This window comes from Hyperolius riggenbachi, chromosome 6 (assembly GCF_040937935.1).
Source record: "Hyperolius riggenbachi isolate aHypRig1 chromosome 6, aHypRig1.pri, whole genome shotgun sequence".
In the NCBI taxonomy this organism is placed as follows: domain Eukaryota; kingdom Metazoa; phylum Chordata; class Amphibia; order Anura; family Hyperoliidae; genus Hyperolius; species Hyperolius riggenbachi.
This window is the reverse complement of record NC_090651.1, coordinates 80,340,066-80,357,865: the sequence shown is the minus strand read 5'-3', so window position 1 is coordinate 80,357,865 and position 17,800 is coordinate 80,340,066. Positions and strand designations below refer to the sequence as shown.

The following is a 17,800-nucleotide window of genomic DNA, read 5'->3' as shown; positions in this document are numbered from 1 at the left end:
GTTATGGCCACGCCCATTTTTTGTCGTGATAGGGGCCCACAATTCAAATTTTGCACAGGGGCCCACTGCTGGCTGTGTCCACCACTGCTCCCCATGATATACTTACCCAGGGCTTCCTCCAGCCGCTAACAGCTAACATGTCCCACTCAAAAAACGCAGCACCGCTCCCTGCCGCTGGCCTGGGGTCCCCACTGGTGCAGAGGCCGATCTCCTCTACTGCGCCTGCGCGAGAGTCACTGTTAATCAAGTCCCTGTTGTCTGCGGCATACTGCACAGGCGCAGTCGAGGTCGGCCTCTGCACCATGTGGGGACCCCGGGCCGGCGGCTGCGAATGGAGCTGTCAGAGTGGGACATGTCAGCTGCAAGGGGCTGGAGGAAGCCCCGGGTAAGTATATCACAGGGAGGATCATTTGCCTGATGTTTCCATTAACCTCCTGAGCGATATGGACGAGCTCAGCTCGTCCATCACCGCCCGAGGCTGCCGCTCAGGCCCTGCTGGGCCGATTTTGATAAAATAAAAAGCAGCACACGCAGCCGGCACTTTGCCAGCCGCGTGTGCTGCTTGATCGCCGCCGCTCTGCGGCGATCCGCCGCGAGCATCGGCGAAAGAGGGTCCCCCCAGCCGCCCGAGCCCTGCGCAGCCGGACCAATCAGTTCCGGCCAGCGCTAAGGGCTGGATCGGAGGCGGCTGACGTCAGGACGTCGGCTGACGTCCATGACGTCACTCCGCTCGTCGCCATGGCGACGAGGAAAGCCAAACAAGGAAGGCTGCTCATTGCAGCCTTCCTTGTTACTTATGCTTGCCGAAGGCGATCGGAAGAACGCCTCCGGAGCGCCCTCTAGTGGGCTTTCATGCAGCCAACTTTCAGTTGGCTGCATGAAATAGTTTTTTTTTAATTAAAAAAAACCCCTCCCGCAGCCTCCCTGGCGATCTCAATAGAACGCCGGGAAGGTTAAGTAACTACTAAGCTGTTTATTTTTCAAAATAGCATTGAACCGGCTGTAATGCCTTTATATGACCAAATGTTGTAATATGTGTATGGTTACTGTGCCAATAAAATATTTTTCCAACATTACAAAGAGAAGGGAAGTAAAAAAAAAATGTTTTGTAAAATACTGATTTCTAAGAACACTAACCTGTAGAAATGATGAAGGAAAAGTTTATGGTGAGTACACAAGTCCAGATTTCCAAAGAGAAAGATCAGTTTATCATAGTGGGCACACAAAATTCAAAACTCTTTAAAGGATACCTGACCTGAGAGAGACATGGAGGAGGACATTTATTTCCTTTTAAACAATGTGCATTGCCTGGCTCTCCTGCTGATCCTCTGCCTCGAAGGCTGCGTACACACACAACGCATAACGTCAGTACTCAGTTCCTGATCCCCTTCTGCGACATCGCTGCAACTTTCTGCACAGATGCGTGTCAACTGTGTAGCTGAAGAGGCACTGTGTTGATATGCGGGGAGACAAAGGAGGGACATCGAGTGAAGCAGTGAAGTCACTCACTCGGCTTGCGCTAGAGCTTTGCGAACAATGGGATCGGCAGGGGGATTGGTGTCGCTGGGGTCGAGTCGATCCGCCCAGCGGATCGTTCCTGGGTTGGGGGTCGCCAGCTGCCATACGCACACCTGATTGTCGGCTGTGGTGGTCATTATCGGCTACCTCAGCAGACTAAAGTCAGGCATGCAGGGCTGGATTTACCATAAGGCACTGTAGGCAAGTGCCTACAGGCGCCTAATGATGGAATGGCGGCTCACTCCCCTCCCCAAGTGCCTCCCTCCTGCCTTAGCTATGCAAAGTCCCCAGCGGACTGTAAATGAGAGGTTGCTCACCCTGCTCTCGGCATTCCACTGACCAGGTCTCCCTTCAGTCAGGGGCAACTCTAGCTACTTAATACTGAGGATAGGTCTGGCTACCTAATACTAAGGGGCACCTGTAGCTTCCTGTGATGGGCAAGGGAAGTAATGGAGAAGAAACAGCTGGGAAAGCCAGCACACTTGTCATGCAGTCCAGCGCAAGTTTGTGGAGGGCGTTAGGGTGAAATCTAAGGTGCCAGGACATCTGTGCCTACAGGCTCCTGTGATGTAAATCCAGGCCTGCAGGCCTGTGTACGAGGCTTAATACTTTAAACCATAGACCCTGTACAAACATGCAGATCAGATGTTTCTGACTGAAGTCTAACTAGATTAGACCCATGCTTGTTTCAGGTGTGTGATCCAAGTACTACAGAAGCCAAAGAGTATAGCAGGAAAACCAGGCAACTGGTATTGGTTAAAATAAAATAAACATGGCAGCTTTCATATCCCTTCTTAGGTCAGATGCCCTTTAAAGAATGAATTAAAAACTATTTTGTTGCAAAAATCTGACCAAACTGCAATACACATAGAGAGTTTCACAATCCATTCATAAAACCAGAATTAGCAAGAAAGATGACATGAATAAAAAAAGAAACTGTCATTGACTAAATCACACAGAAATAGGATTTGATGTGGAAGAAATCTCACAGATACGAGCGGATTTAAAATGGAACTATTAAAAGATTATTATGAAATCTGGCCGTGTCACCAGTTTTCATTTTTCGGCAAATCGATTACTCAAATTAAATCAATCATCAAAATGATTGAAACATAGAACTGAATAAGAACAACAAAAAACAGTGGTGATTGAATCATGTGATCTCTGATGTTTGACCAACCCCTGTAAACTAATGATATATTCACATAAAACCCTAATCCCCCCCCACCTAATGCCTAACCATACCCCACCCCCACCCCCGCCATGCTTAACCCTAACTCTGCAGTACATGCCTAAAAGACAACCCTTCTACTCATCTAGTGCCCAACACCCCTATAAGTGCCTAAACTTAACCCCACACATACAATGCCTACACTGAAAGTAAACCCAAGGTGAGCATGATATGAAGGTTGCCATATTTATTTACTTTTAAACAATACCAGTTACCTGGCTGTCTTTCTGATCCTCTAATACTTTTAGCCATAGACCCGGAACAAGCATGCAGCAGATCAGGTGTTTCTGACAATAGTCAGAACTAACAAGATTAGCTGCATGCTTGTTTCTGGTGCTATTCAGAGACTACTGCAGCCAAACAGATCAGCAGGGCTGCCAGGCAACTGTTCTTGTTTAGAATGAAATAAATATGGCAGCCTCCATATCACTCTCACCTCAGGTTCACTTTAACCCCACTGGTAAGTGTCTAAGACTCACCTGAAAACCTCAGTGCCAAAACGACTGATAGTTGTAGCTGATCGTCTACAACCATTAATTACTATGTAGTAGTGATTGACTACTAGCTGCATTGGGAGACCACTTCATTGCTTTTGGCGCTCGTTCACAGAAAAGTAACACAGGTGTCTATTAGACTCCTGCCAATTGCCGCACCCAATTGCCCTGATTCAATAAGACCATACTGTCTGCTAGTGAAAGGAATCTGGCCTGTGGTACAACTGACCTGATTTCATGCCGCTGACCGGAGACAGAAGTCCCATCTCACTGAAAAGCACAGAAAAGATCTGATGAGAATGAGGCTTACATAAATCCAGAGACATTGAAAAGTGTACTGGAAAATAAACAAAAATGTATACATGAAGAAGATTTCTCAAGAAACCGGTTTTCAACCAGATGTCACTATGGACTTTCATCGTCTGATATTCAGTCACGGATCTTCAGATCATATTCAATTCCTTCCTTCTCTCCTGCCGGCTGAGATACCTCATCCCTCAGCGCCTGACCACTCTACCCTACTATCTTGTGTGTCCAGGGCCGGTTCTAGACTTTTTGCTGCCTGATGCAAACTTGTGAGGATGCGCCCCTCCCCCCGATTTGGAATGATTGCACAGCACCCAACAATCTATTCTGCTTCATTTAATGTTCTCACATGACATGCTGCAGCTCAACACAATTACACACTGGCTGGCTGTGAGTCTATGGCCCATACTCACGGGCTACAATTGTTGCCGCAACAATTTTTGGCTCCGTCTGCTGTTTCCAACCTTGACTTAGTCACTCAATGACCAAGTTTATGAGCTTTGGGATCCTTGGTATCAATAATTTGAAGTTTACAGCTGACATTAAACAAATCCGGATGTTTGTGGCCCCGCCCCCATTTGAGAATTTGAACCCCAGTCACCCAATGACCGACTGCACCAGATTTCAGGCCTATGCCATTAACAGTGTAAGAATGACAGCAATGTAATAATTACCCTTGAAAATCAATAGGTGAATTTTGATTGGCTTTTGTAAGCTCGACACCCTTTCCTGAATATTTATCCCAACCTTGTGAAGTTTGAGAAGCCTGCCATTAACAGAGTAAGAATGGCTGCTGTTTGTATTTTCTGATGTAAAAAATGTAGTTGTTAGCTCCGCCCACTTTTTCAAACCTTGACATACAGCTAGTCAGTAACCAAGTTTGTGAGCTTTGTGGTCCTTGGCATCAATAATGTAAATGTTCCCACTGAAATTAAACAAATCTGATTGGCTGTTTGTGGCCCCGCCCCCTTTTCAGAATGTGAGCCCCAGTCACCCAATGACAAACTGTACCAGGTTCAAGGCCTTGCCATTAAGAGTATAAGAATGGCAGCAATGTAAATATTCCCCTTAGGTGAACTTTGATTGGCTGTTGTAGGCTCCACCCACTTTTCTGAATATTAACCACTTGAGGACCGTAGGCTTACATCCCCCTAGTAGTGACCAGGCTATTTTTTTTTTCAATTCAGGCCACTGCAACTTTAAGGGCTCGCTGCAGGGCCATACAACTCAGCACACAAGTAATTCCCCCCCACCCTTTGTGCCCACCAACAGAGCTTTCTGTTGGTGGGTTCTGATCACTAATGCCCTGTTTGTTTGTTATTTATTTATTTTTAACAAATTTCTCTCTATTTTTTTTTAATTCCCTACCCTACCTCCCCCCGCCAGTTAATCACCGTTATCAGCTATCATAGGTATCAGCCTATGACAGCCGATCGCTCCTGATCCTCTGTAGGGAACAGCTGAGTAACACGGCTGTCTGTCTCCAGTACAGTGCTGCCTTAGATTGCAGCTGTGTACATTGTAAAAAGACAGTTTCACCGTCTAACAGAGCTCCATCATTGAAGCGAATCTCCTGCAAAACCCCGCCCCAGGACTTCACGCCAAATGACGTTGAGCGGTCCTAAGGCTGCCGCAGCATTCATGCCAGTCGGCGTGGAGCAGTCGGGAAATGGTTAATCACAGTTACCCAGTGGCCCACTGTGTCAAGTTTGAGAACCCTGGCATTATCAGTGTAAGAATGGCAGCAGTTTATATGTACGGCGACTTTTTCTGACCTTGACATGCAGTCACTTAATGACCAAGTTTATGAGCTTTGGGGTCCTTGGTATCAATCATTTTTATATTCCCATAGAAATTAAACAAATCTGATTGGCTTTTTGTGGCTCCACCCCCTTTCCAGAATTTGAACCCCAGTCACCCAATGACCGACTGTACCAGGTTTGAGGCACTTTTGATTGGCTATTAAAGGCTCCACCCACTTCCCTGAATATTAAACCCAGTCACCCAGTGACTAACTGTGCAAAGTTTGAGAACCCTGCCATTAACAGTGTAAGAATGGCTGCAGTTTATATTTTCCCATTTAAATTAGTTTTTGGTTCCGCCCACTGTTTGTAACCTTGACACACAGTCACTCAATGACCAAGTTTGTAAGCTTTCAGGTTGCTGGCATAAAAAATGTGTGAATGGAAGCAGTTTATCTACCAAAGAAATCTGATTGGCTGTTTGTGGCTCCCCCTCTTTAGTAAATTTAAACCCCAGTCACCCAATGACCACCTGTAGAAAATTTGAAGCCTCTGCCATTAACAGTGTAAGAATGGCAGCAGTTTAAATATTCCTCTTGAAAATCAATTTGTGAATTTTGATTGGCTGCTGTAAGCTCCACCCACTTTTTGGAATATTACGCCCAGTCATTCAGGGCCAGAGCCCACTGATGCAGTTGTGTCCGCTTTTCAGCATCTGTAACATTGATGTGTTGCTGAAAAGTGGACACAACTGCGCACAACTGCGTTAGTGGGCTCAGTCCCTTAGTGGGCAAGAGTGCCAAGTTTGAAAACCCTGCAATTTACAGTCTAAGAATGGCTGCAGTTTACATTTTACCATTTAAAATGAATGGCTGAAATTTGATTTGCTGTTTAATGCTCCGCCCACTTTTCCTGGATTTGTAACCTCGGTCACCAAGTGACTAACTGTGCCAAGTGTGAGGACTCTTGCTTGATTACTGTGAGAATAGCAGCCTTTTACATTTTTCTGATTGACTTGAATGGGTGAAATCTGATTTGCTGTTTTTAGCTCCGCCCAGGTGTGCAGGGGAGACGCGAGACCCCCAGAACATATCATCCCAGGTAGTAAAGGAACTGCATACCAAGTTTCGTTCAAATCGGTCAAGCAGTTTTCGAGTGATCGCGGCACATACACACATGCATATACAGGATCTTCTCAAAAAATTAGCATATTGTGATAAAGTTCATTATTTTCTGTAATGTACTGATAAACATTAGACTTTCATATATTTTAGATTCATTACACACAACTGAAGTAGTGCAAGCTTTTTATTGTTTTTCTTATTGATGATTTTGGCATACAGCTCATGAAAACCCAAATTTCCTATTTCAAAAAATTAGCATATTTAATCAGACCAATAAAAGAAAAGTGTTTTTAAAAAAAAAAAAAGTCAACCTTCAAATAATTATGTTCAGTTATGCACTCAATACTTGGTCGGGAATCCTTTTGCAGAAATGACTGCTTCAATGCGGCGTGGCATGGAGGCAATCAGCTTGTGGCACTGCTCAGGTGTTATGGAGGCCCAGGATGCTTCGATAGCGGCCTTAAGCTCATCCAGAGTGTTGGGTCTTGCATCTCACAACTTTCTCCTCACAATATCTCACAGATTCTCTATGGGGTTCAGGTCAGGAGAGTTGGCAGGCCAATTGAGCACAGTAATACCATGGTCAGTAAACCATTTACCAGTGGTTTTGGCACTTTGAGCAGGTGCCAGGTCGTGCTGAAAAATGAAATTTTAATCTCCATAAATCTTTTCAGCAGATGGAAGCATGAGCCCACTTTTGAACCAGAAACAGCGGCAGAAGCGCCTGACCTGGGCTACAGAGAAGCAGCACTGGACTGTTGCTCAGTGGTCCAAAGTACTTTTTTCGGATGAAAGCAACTTTTACATGTCATTCGGAAATCAAGGTGCCAGAGTCTGGAGGAAGACTGGGGAGAGGGAAATGCCAAAATGCCTGAAGTCCAGTGTCAAGTACCCACAGTCAGTGATAGTCTGGGGTGCCATGTCAGCTGCTGGTGTTGGTCCACTGTGTTTTATCAAGGGCAGGGTCAATGCAGCTAGCTATAAGGAGATTTTGGAGCACTTCATGCTTCCATCTGCTGAAAAGATTTATGGAGATGAAGATTTCATTTTTCAGCACGACCTGGCACCTGCTCACAGTGCCAAAACCACTGGTAAATGGTTTACTGACCATGGTATTACTGTGCTCAATTGGCCTGCCAACTCTCCTGACCTGAACCCCATAGAGAATCTGTGGGATATTGTGAAGAGAGAGTTGAGAGACGCAAGACCCAACACTCTGGATGAGCTTAAAGGGACACTTAAGTCAAACAAAAAAAATGAGTTTTACTCACCCGGGGCTTCCAATAGCCCGCTGCAGCTGTCCGGTGCCCTCGCCATCTCCCTCCGATCCTCCTGGCCCCGCTGGCAGCCACTTCCTGTTTCGGTGACAGGAGCTGACAGGCTGGGGACGCGAGTGATTCTTCGCGTTCCAGGCCACAATAGCTCCATCTATGCTGCTATAGCATATATCATATACCATATAGCAGCATAGAGGGTGCTAATGTGTCTGGGATCGCGAAGAATCACTTGCGTCCCCAGCCTGTCAGCTCCTGTCACCGAAACAGGAAGTGGCTGCTGGCGGGGCCAGGAGGATCGGAGGGAGACAGCGAGGGCACCGGACAGCTGCAGGGGGCTATTGGAAGCCCTAGGTGAGTAAAACTCATTTTTTTTGTTACACTTAAGAGTCCCTTTAAGGCCGCTATCGAAGCATCCTGGGCCTCCATAACACCTGAGCAGTGCCACAGGCTGATTGCCTCCATGCCACGCCGCATTGAAGCAGTCATTTCTGCAAAAGGATTCCCGACCAAGTATTGAGTGCATAACTGAACATAATTATTTGAAGGTTGACTTTTTTGTTTTAAAAACACTTTTCTTTTATTGGTCGGATTAAATATGCTAATTTTTTGAGATAGGAAATTTAGGTTTTCATGAGCTGTATGCCAAAATCATCAATAAGAAAAACAATAAAAAGCTTGAACTACTTCAGTTGTGTGTAATAAATCTAAAATATATGAAAGTCTAATGTTTATCAGTACATTACAGAAAATAATGAACTTCATCAAAATATGCTAATTTTTTGAGAAGATCCTGTACATCCGATTATATATATATATATATATATATATATATATATGGGCTATGCATGGATTTGTGTTCCCCACTCATATTTATACAGATTACAGCATATTTATATAGTGCAGCACCATGGAACATGACACTCAGTAAATGAGAATTAACTTGTACACACCTCAGCCGGTCTCCTGATGGTTTGAAGCCACAGATGCCACAGAAACTAGATGGCATACGGATGCTGCCCAGGACATCAGTGCCCACACCGAGAATGGCTCCACCACCTGCAATCAATGCACCTTCTCCTCCAGTGGAACCTCCGCAAGTCTTCTTGTGATTATGAGGGTTCAGGGTCTGTCCATAAATTGAATTACTGCAGTCATAGCTGAAAATGAAGAACAATATGATGATTGCTAGAATAGTAATACTTTTCACTTTTATGGTTATTAAAGTTAATGGGAATTGAAAAGAAAAAATAGATACTTAAGGAGAAGGAAGACTCTGGGTCCTATAGAGCTTTCCCGCTCCTCTCACGGGCCCCACCTTCTAGCTCTCACTCCCCCAGGAGCAGTATTAGGCTCCCTGCACACTGCAAATCCAATTTGCAATTCCGATTTTCCCTGGATGCTATCAAAAGAAAAACGCAGAAAAAACGCAGCATGCAATACCCATTAAAAATTAGAAATCGGAATCGCATGTGATAATCGATTAAAAATCAGAATTGGAATCGCATGTATTGTGCAAGAGGCCTTAGGTTGAATATTGCTCTCTGTCGCAGCAGGAGGCTTCAGAAGTCTTCAAAAGCCTGAGTGCTCCTGAAGACAGGCAGCTCCGTACTGCGCCTGTGCAAGCGCCCTCTCTCGCAGTACAGAGCTGCCCATCTTTGGGAGCACTAGGGCTCCCGAAGACTTCCAAAGCCTTCCGTGGCGGGTGATTCCAACGAAGTAACATCGCTGGAGCCCGGGGACCGTGAAAAGAGCAGGACGGCTCTATAGGACTCAGAATCTTCCTTTTCCTAAGGTAAGTATCTGTTTATTTGTTTTTTTAATTCCCATTAGTTTTAAAGTGAACCTAAGCTAAACATAAGGAAAAGAGTTTCACTTACCTGGGGCTTCAACCAGCCCCCTGCAGCTGCCCTGTGCCCGCGGCGTGCCTAACCGGCCGTGGCTAAATTTCATCTTTGCTGACAGCGCCTGCGCGGCCCTGGCCGTGCGTGTCCTCATTCGCGCTCCCGTTGGTGAGAGCATCCTGTCCAGGCGCAGTACTAGGTTCTCTCTTACTGCGCCTGCCCAGGACACTCTTGAAGATGTGACCGCGTACAAGAATGAAGGCGCAGTGGCCCACCGACTGATCAGTCGGCAGAAACAAAACTGAGCCGCAGCAGGGGAACCAGAGATTGCTGCATGGGGCTGGTGGAAGCCCCAGGTAAGTGAAACTCTTTTCCTTGTGTTCAGTTTAGGTTAACTTTGAGCATCATTCTAAAATGTCTAATTACAATTAGAATCACTTTGCCTAACTGTGTTTTGGGAGAAAATGCTGGCCCACTGCCTCAAAGTTACAAAGTTATTACAGTTAGCTCTACCCAGTCATATCATGGCCACACCCATTTTCCCACCGCACTGCAGACACCTGTGCCGTATAAAAATGACTTTTTCAATAAAATTATGTTTGTGGCCTCCAAGACTTTGTGCAGTTTGGACGTTAGTGACTTCTTACATAATCCTTTAAGGGTTCTATATTGCATGATCCATCTGTTCTTTTTTTAGAGCAGGACCCTCCATCTGGTACCCTTCGCCTCAGGTGAGGGTCGGCCAATCTCTCCACCTGATCATACTACAGTCCCCGCCTTAGGGTACCCATTAAAGGTGGCTACTAATGATACAATTTGCCGAATAATCGTCTACGAACTATTTTTTATATAAACAATCAGAAATTATCGTTTGGGACCACTAATGGTCACTAATCTAACCAATCCAATCAGATTAATAAAATCGTCCAAAAATTGGATCGATTTAATTACTCTGATTAGATTGGTTAGGAGATTTTTGTCCATTAGTGGTCCCAAACGATAATTTCCGATCATTTATAGGAAGAATCGTTCGCAAAAGATTGTTAGGCCAATTGTATCATTAGTGGCCACCTTAACAGTGATATTTTAATCTGATCAGATTGGTTAGGAGATTTTCGTCTGTTAGTGGTTCCAAACGATCATTTGTGATCGTTCATCCGAATGATTGTTCGTAATCGATTGTACGCTGAAGTGTATCATTAGTAGCTACCTTTAAGATTACCTCTAAAGGTTCCCATTAACTGTGCAATTTTTAGTGAACAACCTATTCTTATGAGTAAATAACCACACATCTTTATCCCGTTATTTTATCTACTACACTGAAAAGGCTCCCTGACGTGTCCCTGATTTTTGTTTGTGGATATTTTGGCAATAGTTTACTTTAGAGGACCCAGCAGGAAACCTCATAGGGAAAGTCCGCTATTGTTATTGAGTGGACGGCACCCCCTCAAACTTTCCAGTAGGTTGTAGTAAACAACATCCACACTATTTGGCCAATCACAATGCTTCGTGCCGTAAACGGTGCTGTGATTGGAGAGAACTGTTCCCTATGAGGTTTCCTGCTGGGTCCCCTAAAGTAAACAAGCACAGATTTGGGCGCGGCCAGTGCCACCATAGGCCGTAATAGGAATTACAGCTATAGTGAGTAATTTGGGCATTGTCAAAAGACGGAGCACAAAATTACTACAAAAACACAGTAATTTGGTACCCTGCATTTAAATCTCCCGGTGGCTTTATTATAGGTATGCAACAAGCTCCCATATTTCCTCCTCCCCAGTTGCAGTTTCCATAGGAGAATGCCAGCCAGGTTGTTAACTGAACAAACAAAAGCCTCCAACAACCTCACAGACCAAACTACGACACTCACATGATCAGGGATTGGGGGACGTTGGTCTTCACATAGGGAATGGCGCCCTGTTTCTTCAGCACCTCTACCACAACGCTGTCTTCTTGATCTAGAGTTCCCAAGAAATGGACTAGGCCGCAGTTACAATTGTGGCCCTACAGTGAAGAAAGGTCTGGCGTTACTTCAATAACCAAAATTATGATAATTCTTCCATAGGAAAATATACTGTAACTATATCACTGTTACATAGGGCAGCTGAGCAATAGCATAGCCGGCCTTTGATATGAGCGACCAGAGCGGTCGATCAGGGCGCCGGCTTCCAAGGGGGGCGCCGCACCTATAGCTGGCTAACTATACTGAGAGCACCTACACCTGACTTCCTATATTGGGGCAGCAACACCTAGCTACATATACTGGAGGCACCTAAGCCTGGCTACCTATGGGGGGGGGGGGGACCTACAATTGACTCTCTTTACTGGGGGAACCTATGCTTGGCTACCTATATTGAGGGAACCTTACACATGAGATCCTATACTGGGGGCACCTGTACCTGGCTACCTACCTATACCGAGTCTGATAGCGTGTTTTTTTTAAAATAATATTCCTGAAGGGTTCTAGCCTTAATTTTTTTAAGTTTATTCAGGATAATGCACTCTTTACATCCATTTTGTAGTTATTTTTTTTTTTTCTATTATACATATGTGATGCGACATGGAGATCTGAGCATTTGGCATTATGTGTCATGACTTCAGAACCACTGTCCTAGGAGTTAATTCAGGAGAGAAGTTGGTGTGCGTGCGTGCGTGTGTGTGTACGCACGAAGCAGATGAAGGAGGCGGGGGGGGCACAAAAATCAGATTTCGCTCAGGGCACTGTGAAACCAAAGGCCGGCTTTGAGCAATACCATTAATTATGTGTGACATTTTAGCCCTGAGTGTGGACAGGCCTTAATCTCTCCACCTGCATTAACAGTGCTTGCCTGCGCGGTAACCCTGGTTTGTGTGTATTATTATTACTTACGTTCATTTTCCTCTCAATTATGTGTGAAGATTTTTCTCATAAATTATATCAATAAATCAACTTCCATATATCATTGGAACAGCTTAGATATGAATGAAAACAATGGTTGCTATGGACAACCTGCTGCTAATTATCACAGTAGGATGTTACCTGGAGATTAGTAATTGTCACTAGATATCACACCTGTGATATTGCTGGAAAACCTTATGGTTAAATTTACAAAATCACACCTTTACCACTACTTGTTAATTATCTGTAGGCCCAGATTTACACAGGAGCCAATAGAGACATATGTTCAACCCCTCCTAGAACCCACAACCCCCCCCCCCCCCCCCGAACCGCACTGCAAGTGTATTGGCTGGCCTAGCTTTCACCTCCCCTCACCTGACTTTAGCTAGCCACGGGTACCCCTTAGTATTAGGTAAAAAGAAGTACCCTCAATATTAACAGTCTAGAGGTGCCCCCAAGTATGAGGTAGCTCTGTATAGGGAAAGAGGGAGGTACTCGGAGAGGGGAGTAAGCCACCTGTCTACCATCAGGCGCCTGTAGGCACATGCCTACAGAGCCTCATGGAAAACACAGCCCTAATCATCTGTGTTGTCTGATAGACCTATATCACAAGGGTGATTCAGGTTGGTTTCAGACTGCAGATTGGCGGATTACTGCATTAGTATGCGGTAATCCCCGTCTGGCAGCCGGCCAAGCAGGAAGTGGCCAATTGATGACGTGCATGGAAGCATATTGTTAAAATACGCTCCTGTGCATGCGCGACATAAAAAACCACGGCGGGTCGTTTTAAAACACGCATGTCGCCATAGACTTACATGGCTTCCGGTCCGCTGCACGTCACTGTCGCACAGCAACATAGGTATGCACTAGCGGTTAGATAAGGCACTTCCAGCGCAGCGCACCAAACAGTGGGTAGTATAAACTACCCCATAGACTTTTATCGCCCTGCGGTGTGGTGCAGTAAAAATACCGCACCGCCCCAGTGTAAAAGGCCCCTCACTGTTCTGTAGTAGGTTCATTGGACTGAAACAAACTGCCAAAGGTGTACTACAGGCGTGTTTTAGCCCTTATGTACTGGATTGAGGTAGGGTAGGACTGGTTTATATCCAACAACTGTGATAAAGCTGGACGAGGTACAGGTTATATCTGGTGGCAACAGTGATGCTGATGGAGAGGGGCAACTGCACTACTATCAGATGGATGGTGATGGGAGCGTTTGGTATTTACTGTAAGGGAGAGAGATTTATATCTGTTGTTGGCACGGTGCTGGAAGCAGATGCAAGTAACAAATCACCTTGTATCCAACGTTGTCCTTCAAAGAGATTGGAACTCCATACAGAAGACCTTTCTCTGGTTGCTTCTTTACCTCTTGTAGTTGCGTCTCACATTCTGGCAGGAAATCTGTCACACAGTTCACTTCTCGTGTCACTTCCAAAGCCTGAACCAAAAGGTATGACAAGAAGAGATTACTGGCATAAAGGGCAAATCCCAAATCACTGCCGGATGATGGGCAGAACTCCGAGGGGTGCACAGTCTATGGGTGCTCAGAGGGGTGCACAGTCTATGGGTACTCAAGAGGGGAGCAAAGTCTATGGGTACTCAGAGGGGTGCAGAGTCTATGGGTGCTCAGAGGGGTGCACAGTCTATGGCAGAGCCGGGACAAGGTCCTTCAGCACCCAAGGCTGAGACAGCAAAGTGCGCCCCTCCATCCCTCCCACCCCAGCTGTCACACACAGATTGCTATTAGATAAATAGTTGCCCCAGAGCCCCCAACCTCCCCAACACCTTAATCTCTAGTTATCTGGCTTGCAGTCACTGTCATGTATCCCCTTTTCTTATTTCTTTCTGCTTTAAACACAATTGGGAATGACAGCTGAATGAGTTGTGCGCCCCCTCCTTCACTGCGCCCTGAGGCTGGAGCCTCTCCAGCCTCTGCCTCGGCCCGGCCCTGGTCTATGGGTACTCAGAGGGGTGCACAGTCTTTGGGTACTCAGAGGGGTGCACAGTCTATGGGTGCTCCGAGGGGTGCACAGTCTATGGGTGCTCAGAGGGGTGCACAGTCTATGGGTACTCAGAGGGGTGCACAGTCTATGGGTGCTCAGAGGGGTGCACAGTCTATGGGTGCTCAGGGGGGTGCACAGTCTATGGGTGCTCAGGGGGGTGCACAGTCTATGGGTGCTCAGAGTGGTGCACAGTCTATGGGTGCTCAGAGGGGTGCACAGTCTATGGGTGCTCAGAGGGGTGCACAGTCTATGGGTGCTCAGAGGGGTGCACAGTCTATGGGTGCTCAGAGGGGTGCACAGTCTATGGGTGCTCAGAGGGGTGCACAGTCTATTGGTACTCAGAGGGGTGCACAGTCTATGGGTACTCAGAGGGGTGCACAGTCTATGGGTGCTCCGAGGGGTGCACAGTCTATAGGTGCTCCGAGGGGTGCACAGTCTATGGGTGCTCAGAGGGGTGCACAGTCTATGGGTGCTCAGAGGGGTGCACAGTCTATGGGTGCTCAGAGGGGTGCACAGTCTATGGGTGCTCAGAGGGGTGCACAGTCTATGGGCGCTCAGAGCGGTGCACAGTCTATGGGCGCTCAGAGCGGTGCACAGTCTATGGGCGCTCAGAGCGGTGCACAGTAATGGGCACTCAGAGGGGTGCACAGTCTATGGGTACTCAGAGGGGTGCACAGTCTATGGGTACTCAGAGGGGTGCACAGTCTATGGGTGCTCAGAGGGGTGCACAGTCTATGGGTACTCAGAGGGGTGCACAGTCTATGGGCACTCAGAGGGGTGCACAGTATATGGGCGCTCAGAGGGGTGCACAGTCTATGGGCACTCAGAGGATTGCACAGTAATGGGTACTCAGATGGCTGCACAGTCTATGGATACTCGGGGAGCTGCACAGTCTATGGGTACTCAGAGGGGTGCAGTCTATGGGTACTCAGAGGGCTGCACAGTCTATGGGTACTCAGAGGGGTGCACAGTCTATGGGCACTCAGAGGGGTGCACAGTATATGGGCGCTCAGAGGGGTGCACAGTCTATGGGCACTCAGAGGGGTGCACAGTAATGGGTACTCAGATGGCTGCACAGTCTATGGATACTCGGGGGGGCTGCACAGTCTATGGGTACTCAGAGGGATGCAGTCTATGGGTACTCAGAGGGTTGCACAGTCTATGGGTAGTCACAGGGGTGCACAGTCTATGGATACTCAGAGGGGTGCACAGTGTATGGGTACTCAGATGGTGCATAGTCTATGGATACTCAGATGGCTGCACAGTCTATGGGTACTCAGAGGGGTGCACAGTCTATGGATACTCAGAGGTGTGCACAGCCTATGGATACTCAGAGGTGTGCACAGTCTATGGATACTCAGAAGGGTGCACAGCCTATGGACACTCAGAGGGGTGCACAGTCTATGGGCACTCAGAGGGGTGCACAGTCTATGGGCACTCAGATGGGTTCACAGTCTATGGGCACTCAGAGGGGTACACAGTCTATGGGCGCTCAGAGGGGTGCACAGTCTATGGGTACTCAGAGGGGTGCACAGTCTATGGGTACTCAGAGGGGTGCACAGTCTATGGATACTCAGAGGGGTGCACAGTCTATGGATACTCAGATGGCTGCACAGTCTATGGGTACTCAGAGGGGTGCACAGTCTATGGATACTCACAGGTGTGCACAGTCTATGGACACTCAGAGGTGTGCACAGCCTATGGATACTCAGAGGTGTGCACAGTCTATGGACACTCAGAGGGGTGCACAGTCTAAGGATACTCAGAAGGGTGCACAGACTATGGACACTCAGAGGGGTGCACAGTCTATGGATACTCAGAGGTGTGCACAGTCTATGGACACTCAGAGGTGTGCACAGCCTATGGGTACTCAGAGGGGTGCACAGTCTATGGATACTCAGAAGGGTGCACAGTCTATGGACACTCAGTGGTGTGCACAGCCTATGGGTACTCAGAGGGGTGCACAATCTATGGGTGCTCAAAGAACTAAAGGCAGATAGAGTATGAAGATTTCTGAATAGAAAGAAATGATGTTCCCTTTTCTCTCACTGTAACTAAACACCTGCTGATATAAAGCGGCTTAGTTGAGGAGTTAATGTGGTGGGGAAAATGAGGGGATAAAAAGGAATATGGATGGTCAATGAGATGCAAATAATTTTGAATTGATGCAGAATTATGCAAGTTTTGCCGTTTGCAGAAAATGGGCCAATCCAATTCCGCCTTGGCAGGATTTAATTGGTCCATTTTCAAGTTGCATGAATTTGTATAAAGAATTTGCAAAACCCTGCATACATTCAGAATTATTTACAGCTCACTGACCAATTCTGAAAAAATACCATGCCTGGCATTGAACAGGAGAATCATAGAATAATAATAATTCCTTTTATTGTATAGCGCTTTTCTCCTGCCGGACTCAACGTGCTTGCGAGGCAGCCACTAGAGCGCACTTGGTAGCAGTGTTAGGGAGTCTCGCCCAAAGAACTCCTTACTAATTAGGTGCTGGCTTACTGAATAGGAAGAGCCAAGATTTGATCCCAATACTCCTTTGGCAGAGGCAGAGCTATCCAGCTATCCAGCCACAACACTATCCAGCCACAACCAGAAGCACTGAGCTCAACTATTGCAATGGGCATTGGGCATCCTTATTGAAGTCCTTTCCGACTGAGAAGAGCTGAAATATGAAGATGCACAAAGCTTCTTTAGACTGGTAAACCTTCTCTGCTGCAGCAACTTTAGAATAGAGATTCAGAAATGCATGTTTGTGATTGGTTCTTACACACGGTCAGATTTTTGAAGCATTTGTGGGCAAGATCCACATGTTCAGCAGGGAAGATTGGCTGGAAACACCCAATGGCCTCAAATCACTAAGCTTATCTCCTGTCTTTAATAACGTTTCTAGAGTTATCACAATGGTGATGAGGCATGTAGTATTCAGGAAACATTTCACCTCAGGCAAACCTAAAGTTAACTCTTCTGTCTTTAAGCTAAGGTGAGCTCTCTAAAGTTAACTCTTTAATCCTTAAAAGAACTCCAGAATTCTAAAGTTAAAGACAGGCTGTTAATTAACTGCGTGTGAAAATAACTACAGAGGAGGTAACTACAGAGGAGGTAACTTAAGTACAGAGGAGGTAACTTAAAGAATGAAGAGATAAGATAACTCTCTCACTGTACAAACTTATCTCTACACCTTAATAAGGCAAGATCGATGTTTAGTGGTAAGTTTTCTATTGCTTTATTATCTCCAGCATCATCTTAGTGAATTGAGGCCAATGTGGTCAGTTTTATCTTTAAGAATGATTGGCCATTTTGGAGTTTAGTTTCCCATAGTCAAGAGATAACATCAGTCCATTCTGTTTTTAGCAGAACCAGATCAACTCTTGTCTGTGGGT

At 46.3% G+C, this 17,800-nt stretch overlaps 1 protein-coding gene across 4 annotated transcripts in view; it reads right to left on the bottom strand.

Annotated features, from left to right (window-relative positions):
- The window catches only part of LOC137520959 (vitamin D3 hydroxylase-associated protein-like), a 66,525-nt gene that overhangs the window by 36,015 nt on the left and 12,710 nt on the right, over positions 1–17,800 (bottom strand). For all 4 annotated transcript variants that reach the window (XM_068239591.1, XM_068239594.1, XM_068239593.1 and 1 more), the window contains exons 3-6: positions 13,703–13,846; positions 11,401–11,534; positions 8,643–8,849; positions 3,473–3,513 (exon numbers count right to left, since the gene is read on the bottom strand). In XM_068239591.1, coding sequence (XP_068095692.1) covers positions 3,473–3,513; positions 8,643–8,849; positions 11,401–11,534; positions 13,703–13,846 — 526 coding nt within the window. The remainder of the gene's footprint in view (positions 1–3,472; positions 3,514–8,642; positions 8,850–11,400; positions 11,535–13,702; positions 13,847–17,800) is intronic.